This window comes from Hippocampus bargibanti, linkage group LG13 (assembly GCF_051943395.1).
Source record: "Hippocampus bargibanti isolate YZ-2025 linkage group LG13, ASM5194339v1, whole genome shotgun sequence".
Taxonomy (NCBI): Eukaryota; Metazoa; Chordata; class Actinopteri; order Syngnathiformes; family Syngnathidae; genus Hippocampus; species Hippocampus bargibanti.
This window is the reverse complement of record NC_142746.1, coordinates 12,152,321-12,163,281: the sequence shown is the minus strand read 5'-3', so window position 1 is coordinate 12,163,281 and position 10,961 is coordinate 12,152,321. Positions and strand designations below refer to the sequence as shown.

General features: G+C 43.6%; 1 protein-coding gene across 1 annotated transcript in view; it reads left to right on the top strand.

Annotated features, from left to right (window-relative positions):
* The first annotated feature begins 2,098 nt into the window (after positions 1-2,098).
* The window catches only part of slit1a (slit homolog 1a (Drosophila)), a 98,143-nt gene continuing 89,280 nt past the window's right edge, over positions 2,099-10,961 (top strand). The window contains exon 1 of the mRNA XM_089012603.1: positions 2,099-2,678. Within this exon, the coding sequence (XP_088868729.1) occupies positions 2,479-2,678 (200 nt within the window). The 5' untranslated portion in view covers positions 2,099-2,478. The remainder of the gene's footprint in view (positions 2,679-10,961) is intronic.

Below are 10,961 nucleotides of genomic sequence, written 5' to 3'. Positions count from 1 at the left end.
AGAGGCACAAAGGTAAATACTGAGGTGGTATGATTGCATAGTTTTGGAATCCTGGTTAAGACACAGGCAGTTAGTGTTTTTATGGGTACCCTAAAATAAATTCATTTCCAGCTACTGAATTCATTTCTACTTACTACGGAAGAGAATTAGGGCCAATGAAGTAAAAAAGGTTGGCAAGTTCTCACTTTAATCTCAGAATTCTGACTTTATTCTCACAGAATTCTGACTTTAAAGCGAGACTTTTGGCGAGAATTCAGACTTTAAAGCCAGGATTGTCGTTAAAAGTCACTTGGTGACATTACTGTATGTCCTTTCTTCCAAGCCACACCACATGCTGACGTTCCCTCCACACTTCATAGCTCCATGAAAGTCACAGTCAGAATTCTGTCTTTATTCTCAGAATTCTGACTTTGAAGTCAGAATTCTGTGAATAAAGTGAGAATTCTGAGATTAAAGTCAGAATATATTCTGACTTTGAAATCAGAATTCTGATTTTAAAGTGAAAATCTTGCCAACATTTTTTTCTTCAGGGACCCTAACCCTCTTCCGTAAATGTTCTCATCGTACTGTCCTATGAATTGTTTGAACTATTTATCCTGCAAGTTAATTAAGACATGCCTCCTGTTTTGTATACAAACCCTTTTCTAGTCTAATTATAAATAACCGACATGTCCTCCCACTACCTTGAGAGCACCAGAATAATTGCTGTTGTGTTTTATATGCATTCCCAGAGTGGAGCGACGTTTCCCCCACCCCCCATTACCACTAAACATCACTGTCTCCTCTTTAATTAGGGAAGATCTACACCGTGCCGACACTTTTACTGAGACAGATGGACCACCCCTCTCCCAAAGTATCCATAAGTACACCTGCATGTGCACATGTGCTTTTCTCCCGATATTTCTTTTTTTCATGCATTAACGAATGAATGAGATTCTTTGGGTCATGTTTATGTTAGGAGGGATACACCCACCCAAAATCCCTCTGCGGAATCTAAGTGTCCTGAGGTGAACTACAAGCACAGCACTGAATACAAACCAGCTGTGGTGTTTTGTTTACATGTTACTATAAGTTAAACAGAGGGCATTTGAGTCAATAAATACTTAACAATTGTTAAAGTGAAGTTTGTTGGCTAAAGTTGACTGGCAGCAGTCAGGACTCATGTCTGATCATGTTCAAAATGGCCTTATGCCAATATACTATGACTCAACTTGACATGTCAAATAAACAGTCGTCGTCTGCGCAAAGCCCTTTATTGGAAGTGGCTGCAAAATTGTCGTTAAAGAGTTTCCAAGTGGGCTTTCACTTAACATTTTGGACGCCTAGACGAAACGAGATATTAGTGGACATAGTGTGCTACACAAGCCTTAAGCTAAGTTGTTTTGGAATTGTTTCCTGTACACCCTCCCAAATGTTCCTTTTTTCATGGCGACAATCTGAGAGACAGATATTGTGAAGCGTGAGCATTTCTCTGAGCGTTTGTCAACAGCTCCCACTCATGAGCCATTCTCAGCCCAAATTGATATCAAGAGAGACAAGTCTCATGCCAATGTACCACCATAAATCCCATCGGCTGAGCAGGTATGATTTTTTTTTTCATGATGTGTAGGTACCACTTGTGTTTATTTGACGTAATCTCTCAGATGACGTTTTGCACATATGGCTACACTTGATATGCAGACAGTCTTATTTTTGGGCTTTAAGGGCTGACGTGTTGATTCCTCACATCCCTGCTTGATTGGTCTTTGTTACATGTATATATTTACAGTCACACACAAAGCTCAAGCTCCCCTGCACAGCCCTTCAAGCAAGGGGTTACGCAGGTTAGGTGCCGCTCCCTTGGGGGTACGCCCGGAGGCAGCCTGAGAGAAAGGAAGGAGTGGAGTGGGTGGGAATTAAAAGATGAAGATATGTCGAGTAGATGTGGAGGGTGAATAGAATTCAGGGAATGAAAGAGGGATCTTGAGAATGAGAGGGAGTTCAAGCAGGGTTCTGATTGGGGGGGGTGTATACTGTGTGAGGAGGGGTAGGGGTGGAGTCGTGGGGGTCTGCTATTTGTAGATCCTTGTGATGGATGACTGGTGTGTGTGTGTGTGTGAGTGTGTGTGTCAGGAGAGAGAGAGAAAGCCTTTTTTTCTCATTCTGCTCTTTCCTCCCATTTCCTCTCTTTAGGCAAGCAGAGCAGAGTGGGACTGAGTGAGGAGGAGACGTGCGCACACCACAGCCACTCCACAGAGCCAAGGCAGGAGAAGAGTTTGCAAGGAGACAATAAGAGCAAGATAACTGTTTTTTTTGGGAGGGGGGGAAACCCAAACTCAAAACGAGAAGTACTAGACCAAAACAAATCAAAAGGGATTTTTGTTCTTTCTGAACTCCTCAAAGGAAATTATATTTGTTTTTTTATATTAGCTGAAAATATCTACCTTTTTGATTTTTTTTTTCAGGATTCCTTAGAAGGAAGAAATAAGTCAGGCCGGGATGGTGTTGACAAAGAAAGGCAAAAGGATGTTTTTTGACACGCTGGAGATGTGCATCTGGGCCGTGATGCTCTGCGCCCTGCTGTCACCCAGCGTGGGTGCCTGCCCTGCCCTGTGTACCTGCAGCGGCACCACGGTCGACTGCCACGGACTGGGGCTCAAGACCATGCCGAGGAATATCCCACGTAACACAGAGAGGCTGTGAGTACCACCTGCCCGCTTTGCTTCTTCCCTGCAATGTTGTCGCCTGCTTGATGTCACTCCAAAGATTGAGAACAATAGCCCTGCTTGTCAAGCTGTGTGTCAGACATTGGCATCCCATTCAGGTGTAAATAAGTGAGTGGGACTGAGAGGATGTGTGCTTTATGCTTAGCAACTATTTACTGAAATGTAATACACTTAAACACATCCAACATTTAAAGTTAAAGAAACTAAGTTCAAAATTTGGAGGTTACATTTTGTCTCCCCACTTATAAGTCCTCTTCACTTCATCCCTCACTCTGTGTCTCCCCTCTAGTACCCCCCCCCCCCCCCGTTTGCCTATGCATGGCCCTGAACACTCACTCCACAAATTGTGAAATCATCTAGAAAATTAAGCAAATCTGCTCCTTAAGTGAGTCTTCCACCAGGATCTTGTAGCTGTCTTGTAAAACTGATGGAGGTTGAGGGGGGGGGGGGGGGGCAGATATGCGCTGGCTGCCACAGTGGGTTCCTCTCCTGTTTTTTTCATGACACACTCGTCTGAAATATTCATCAGTAAATCACAAGTGAAGAGTATGAGTAGGATGCTGAGCCTTGAACTGCCAGGCAGGAGACCGAGAGGAAGACCGAAGAGGAGGTATATGGATGTGGTCAAAGAGGACATGAAGGTAGCTGGTGTGAGGCAAGAGGATGCACAAAACCGGGATAAATGGAGGACATTGATTCGCTGTGGCGACCCCTGAGGAGAAAAGCCGAAAGGAAAAGAAGAAGAAATTACAAGTGAAGCGTGTGAGGGCAAATTGCTTTATTTCAGCTTTTGGAATATCAGTCTTGAATTAAAGATGCTCTCGCAAGAACGGAGGAAGTGCCTGTGTCAGAACCAGCAATGGCACATTGGGAAATGGGTGCTTATTTAATGCTTTTCATCTTTAATTTCTCAGAAAATCACCTTATGTTTTTATGTTGTTGTTGTTGTTGTTGTTGCCTGACACTAGTTTTGTAAATATTCATTGCCTCTGTTACTCATGAGTTTTTTTAAAGTTATCTGTGCATTCATGTGTTTCTCCTTAAATGTGCCAATCATATGTATTTCTATTTATTCATCTGTATGTGAGTCATGTTTAGCCTCAAAACACAGCTGACCTACGTTGGCTACTATTTTAGAATTAGAGACTATATTTGCTGTGGGCCATTACAGTGTATGAGGTGAAAAATCAATGTTCAACACAGTTGAACCCCACGATTGTCCTAAATTTACCATACCGTGTGTGGAATCCTTGTTTTGCAATACTGCATCAAAATTCAAAACAATATGTCAGCTTTAATTCATTCAATTTATTCGGCGTGAACTATCAAAAACATAACTCGCCTCACTTTAGTGGCTATATATGAATTAGTCTTGGAAAGCAGAGCAGAGATGACTAAAAAGCTTTGTGGATTGTGTTCGCGCTCGTGTGTACAGACTGATGCGTTTGGGAAATGGTGGGGGTGTGTTAAAGAAGGGGGGAGGATTTTAGAGAGGTGTGTTTGTGTGTGTGTCTGTGTGTGCGTGTGTCTTTAGGCAGCGGGATGTGTGCGCTGAGGGTGTTGCCACAGACAGCAGAATCCCATTTGCACTTGTCAGTGTGGGATTGGATCAGTTCTGACCCCTGAGCTCCTCAGGCTGGAGACACAGTAATGACACTGTGAGGCTCCCCATGATAAAACCATAACAGCCCCCACCCCTTTATTCACTCTCCTCATCTTTTTTAATGCTGCTGTAGCCCATCTTCTTTGAAATTATCCATAAAAATATATTGTGTGCAATACTTTATTATCACATGATTATTTAGGCAGATACTGATCCAAACACAGCTCATTTTCTCTCTTCCTCCGTGACATCCCGGCTGCAAAACGCATGTGCCTCATCTGTGCGAATGAGTTGATTTTCAAAGGGGGAGGAGTGTGGCGATTAACAACAGCGTGCCCTTTTGCAAAATGTGCTGCAAAAGGCAGCCTTTTGACAAATGTCTCCTATGTCTCCTCCAGGCCCGGTGTGTGTTCTTTTTTATTTGCAAACCTTCTGCATATGTGCATTCGGTAAATGAGTAACTTTTTTTGTGTGGAGGGGGGTAACGCTGTAGCTGGAAAATATGTGTGCATGTGCCACGGAGTGCCTGCAGTGTTTTTTGGCATGGCTGCTTAAACTGACAGCTTGCCAGGCACCCGATCCATAATTCACCCCAACAACGCTGAAAAGCAATCACCCGCTACCTGGCAACGACGAAAGTTGAAAGAGCATTATCTAAAGGATAAAAAGACACATGGATTGAGAAGCGGCGCATGATCAGAGGATGCTTGAGAGACAGATTGGTGTACTCACTTGAGCTGGTTCTCACCGGAAAGGAGGCACAAGAAGCGAAAGTGCAAAAAACAAATAAGCTAACCGACTGTCACTGATGGGTCAATTCTTTTTTTTTTTCATCAGAAAGGGATACGTCTGTGTAAGCTCTCAGTCGTACAGGAGTGGTCCATCGATGAGAAGGTTGCTTCAGCCGTCATCTGTACAAAAGTGAAGGTTTCGGACGTTTCGCGCAACATCGCAGGGATAATATAAGTGGACCTCAATCGGCAGTACATTTGCACCTAAAAGCTAGCAACCACTCATTTGACGACAATGAGGTCAAAATCTTAGCGAAAGAACATAGATGGTTTGAAAGGGGGGTAAAAGAAGCGATTCTTATAAAACAACAAAATCCTTCATTAAACCGGTCTGGTGGGGTGAGGTTCAATTTGGATCGTTCATACAATAGCCTGCTTAGGCAAAACAGGTTAGGCAACTTTCGTAATGCTGATGAGGGTCGTTATGCTGATGAGGTGATACCGGTGGGATTGGGGGTAATAGGCCAGTCGTTAGTCAGGAATGTAGGAACAATCAGTGGGGCCACAGGGAGGGGTCCTTTGCCCCCCCAACCTGAGAGTAGGGACCTATCATAGCTGTGTCCGGCGCCACCATGTCTGGACATTAGGGATATATAAATGGGGCCGATACGACCAGTCAGACTTTAGTTCGCTGACGAAGCCTCTTGGATAGGAGGCGAAACGTCCGAAACCTTCACTTTTGTACAGATGACGGCTGAAGCAACCTTCTCATCGATCAGAAAGGGATGAGCCATCGGTTGTGGCGCGGTTTATACTATAATACGTCCCTGTAGAATGTCTCTATACCCCAAAACTTCCAATACCACTGCATGCTCCCGTATGCTGTATTTTAACTCAATACATTTACTCAGACGTTGCTTCCATTCACTGGCGGATGAACCAACAAATAACAGTTCAACTCATCTCTGCCTAATTCACAGATGTCAAAGTCAGGACCCGGGGGCCAAATCCAGCCCGCCACGTCATTTTCTTCGTCCCATGAAAGCAAATCAAGCATGTCAATTTCAATGATGCTTGCTAAAGTCTGAACCAAAATTTTAAATTGTCGTATGCAAACCACAATAACAATCATTATTTTTTACTTCAAATTTGAAAACGAGTTATTCATTAATTTGTTGTGCGCTCCATATGTATCCATATGTGGAGGGGATTAAACATTCTAATGACTTCCCCAAATTCATAACGACACCCAGAGAGGAAACCATAACTACAATGTGGCCCGCGGCAAAAAATGACTTTGACACCATTGGTCTAATTGGAGTCTATTATTTCAAGGAGACATTCTCATTTATTTGTTTTCAGATGCTTTTGTGAAGACTTCACCCAGTTGTTATCATCTCTTTGTTCACCAGGGTACATACCAGCTACAACAAGCATGTTACACGTTCAAATTTGGACTGCCAAACATCAAAGGCGGCTGCTGTGCTTCTAAACTCACCCTCGACCCACTGCCCTGCTCTCCTGACACAGCTACACTATATTTCTGATTGCACACTTGAGAAGAATTATCCTGTCAAAGGCATTTATGTGTGTTAAAGTTGTACATCAATTTTAAGTCGCACAGTGTAGAATTCAGGTACAAAAATGTGAAGTCTCACAAGGGGTTATAAATTCTGAATAGGATAATTTGTCGTCTCTGGTCGACTGAAACATGTACATATATGTCAATGTAATTCAATTTCAAGGTGTGCGCATACACACACGATCACTCTGCATGCAACTCCAAATCAAAGCCGACCATGAAATCCGATTTAGTGCATCCACTAGGATCATCTTTCATCTACCAGAAATTCCATCTTTCTTCTTCACCTTTGCCGGCTTAGCGGGCGCATCCTGGCGGCGCCGTTTGTGAGTGACGAGGGATGGATGGCGGAATTCAACTACACTTTGTTGAACGCTCTACTGACATCCTCGATATGCCTGCGAAATCGCATTTCACGCTCATCCAGATGTTTTTTTGATGTGATTGAGTTTCTGAGAGGCAATTGCACAGCATTCCATGTACAAAGGAAGATCTAAACTCGGTTAACTGTCGAGGTGCTGCGCAACAGATGACTGCTGTCATGTGCTTGTTAATCCTGCCTGCATGGGGGAAGAGAGCCATTACGGCATTTACCCAGACGTTGAAATTAAAATAAAACTATCCATCCACCAATGCATTTTTAATGGCAGTGCTACTGTTCAGGGTATCCTTGCATGATTGCCAGAAAATGAAGTGTAATTGTGAAAGAGTCGGTGAGTTGGAATTGAGTCCAACTTTATTCAACTTCAAGTCGCCATCCATACATAAAGCGCACTGCCAATTTTTGCATCAATTAAAGCACATTGCGTCTGAAAAAATGCGGCCCTGACCTTCAACAAAAAGCCTTGGCAGGGATCTAAGCTCCACTGGCCATTGCTGTGACTGGCCATTGCATTTCATTTGTTTTTAACTCCAAAAATGACGTCTGTGGAAGTTTGCCAATGAGTGAGTGGTGGGCCAAGCATGAACTTATTTGCACACACTTGGTATCTGAAGTGTCATAGTTTTCCCCTAATCAATCAATGTGCACTCAATGAAGTCAAAAGAATTCCAAGATGGCGCCTGGGTAGTGTTCTAATGAGCCTTGCTTGTTTTGTTGTTTTTGTGTTTTCTTTTGTCACTGAGTTGTTGTGCGGCGTGCGGAATGGGTACAGATTGTTTTTCAGCATTTTTGGCCACGGCATTCATCAAGGAGGAGACTCTGCTGAGCGGTTGCGCCTTTTCGGCAGCATGAATATGCCAGCACTGTTTTTGATTTGTGAGCAATGTCAGTGTTATTTAACTGTCATCACTGGACAGCTCTGGGGCGATTGTGTGTTTTTGCATCTGTCAAGGGCAGCATTTTAACAGAAAGGTCGGTGCTGTTGTACAGTCTGCGGTTGGATGGATGCATCACTTGAGGAGCCGGCAGTGAGAAGAAAGGAGCATCAGCACACACATAGCACCGATGCATATGTGGATCAGTTGCAGCTTGGAATTGAAGCAGATTTACGTGGGGCAAGAGATGTTACAGCTTTGTCTTTGCTTTCAACATTTAGCTTGTAGCAGATGTGCACATTCTACCATGACGTCTGTGATCCACTGGTGAAAAGGATACTTTGATCCTCTCCCTTTTCATCGTCCTTTTTCATCTAAGTCTGCTTCATGCAAAAAAAAAGAGGGTGCAGAAAGTGCTTATTATTGAATGACTGTCTGTGTCTTTTGTGTTGTGTCACATTATTTGTTATTTAGTTTTTTGTTGTTTTTTTTTTCTACTTCAATATGGCACCGCAAGAGTGGCTACCTTTACAGGAGCTCCTGTATTTGTTTTTCTACTTCTTCCTTTCCTTTGCTCTTACTTTCATAACTTTGCTGCTGTAAAATGTAAAAATTTCTACTGCGAGACGAATAAAGGCGAATCCAATCCAATGGGAAATTATGTTCACTGGGGATGATAGTGAGATGTTGATCCAAATTAGGAGTATTCATACTTGTTTTAGGCCTGAGTTTTACAAAGTGTTTATTTATTAAACATATAAACAGATAATGGGTATCTTGGAATGAAGCAAAGAGGCATGGTCCTAATTGTTTCTTTTTTGTTGTTGTTGTTCTTGAACTGACCCGTGGTTGAAGCTGATGTATTAAGTTTCGTTTTACAAAGTAGTTTCCCTTTTGATTGCGGTTCGTCAATACAACACACCTTGATTTTAACATTGGGTTGCTGATGATTGCTGTGCGTTTGAGCCCATTACGAATCAATGTCAACATTTTCCTTGACATCTTTATAAGCACTTCTCAATACACAGATAATCAAGACTGCGGGTACCAGTGAGGGCATACACACTGGCTCTGATCCAAATTGGGGCTATTCAGCCTTTGGCGGAGCCCTGTGCACCCCCAAGTGCCGTTGAATTTCATGTTTCTACTCATTAGAGAGTGGCGGGAACATAATGTGACTGAGCAGATGTTTTTAACGCACACACACATGCACGCACGCACACACACAAGACACATGATGCATTTCAGAGCGCACATTCATACATGGTCAGTGCACAACAGCAGCAGATACAGTATGAAGCATGAAAAACCCCTCAGTCAAGGCCTCCACCGCAGCGCCCTGTGTGTTCCTGTTCCAGTGTGTTGCAGCGGTGATGGCAACCTGCACTAGAACAGATGTTTAATTGATTTGCATTGGTCTGACGGTGTCATTAATTATTATCTCTGTTTGAGCAAAAAGTGTCTGTGCTTTACCTTTCCGTCCTATACTTCCTGTTCTCGATCTCACTGTTATTTTTACTTGGAGAAATGTCTCATACATGAAACTGTCTTCACTTTGCCCAGTGTTTTAGCTGGCGTGTCCAAGGCCCAGTCAAATAAATGCCTGGATTGCAACACCTGACTTGTTAAGTGTGTGTGTGTGTGTGTGTGCGTGTGTGCGTGTGTGTGTGTGCGTGTGTGCGTGTGTGCGTGTGTGTGTGTGTGTGTGTGTGTGTGTGTGTGTGTGTGTGTGTGTGTGTGTTCACACGGCATGTGCTTAGTATTTACGTCTCAGTGAGCTCTGCCTCCTGAGCCCTGACTGCGCAGAATGAACACTGTAAATAGCCCCGAAGGAACCCACAAACACACTCTCAGACATAGTCTTTAGCCACTGTGCTGCACACTCATTGACGCACACGCTAAAAATGTGAAATTGAGGGCCTGCATGTCTGAAAGCCACATTTCAATTCAAAGGAGAAATCTGACCTTTGAGTGTGGACAGAAGTGTTCCAGTTCACTTTAAGTGTGTTATTTTGGCCACGCTGGGCTGCGTTCTCTCGCCCCATCTCAGACTTTCACTCATTGAGGTTTTTTGTGAGCTCGCATTGGCGCAGTTGTGTTAGTGTTGGAGCAACGAGTATGTAGGTCGCTTTTTCCCACACAGCAACACAGTTCCCACACTGTCGTTTTTAAACACCTAGTGACAATTCCTGCGCAGCCTATCCCATCCTCTCCTGTGTGTTTCACTACTACTCCAGACTGCGCATTGCCTCTCAGCCGCTGTCGTTCATTCAAAAACTGTCAGCTTGTGCGGTCAAATAGTACGATCAGCACGTGATTGTGGGTAATGATCTGCCGCGCTTTGGCCACAGCACTTTGAGTATTCTGTCGCCAGCTTGTAAACGCAGTGAGGAGTTTGGAAAGCGTGCGGTCACGGAGCTTCAATCCTCAGGCTTTTGGCTTCCCTGCCAGGCAAACCTGCGCTAGACAAATGGTCCTGTGACGCTTGCAACCGTGACACCGCGGCAAAATGTGCACACATTAATAAGTCATTTCAATTGAGGCGCGTGTTCATGTGTGCGGTGTTGGGCAAGTTACTACCAAAATGCCATTTATCATATATTATTCCTATTTTTTGTGTAAGTAAGTCGTTATTTAATGATCATGATCACATGCAACATTTGGCGCGCCCCAAAAAAATCCATCCATCTATTATCTGCTTATTCTCAATTTGGAGCCTGGACCAAGTGAGTTTGTGCAAGAGGTAGGAACATTGTGGTATAGTCGCTAGCCCTGAAAGTAATAGTCATAAGACAAATTATTTTGGAGTTTCGTGTTGGAGGGATGTCTCTGTTGGTGCAGGTCATGAGTGGCATACACACCAAACTGAGTATTGCTGTCTTTCACATATGGCAGCAATGATTCCGTGTATAGCGACTAAAACGGCAGCCAATGACTGCACATTGAAACTACACAGGAGGAAAGGATTTGAATGTAAAAGTAAAAAAATAATGCATAAACAATATACTGTACATCACAGGTGTCAAAGTCAAGGCCCGCGGGCCAAATCCGGCCCGCCACATCATTTTTTTTGGCCCGCGAAA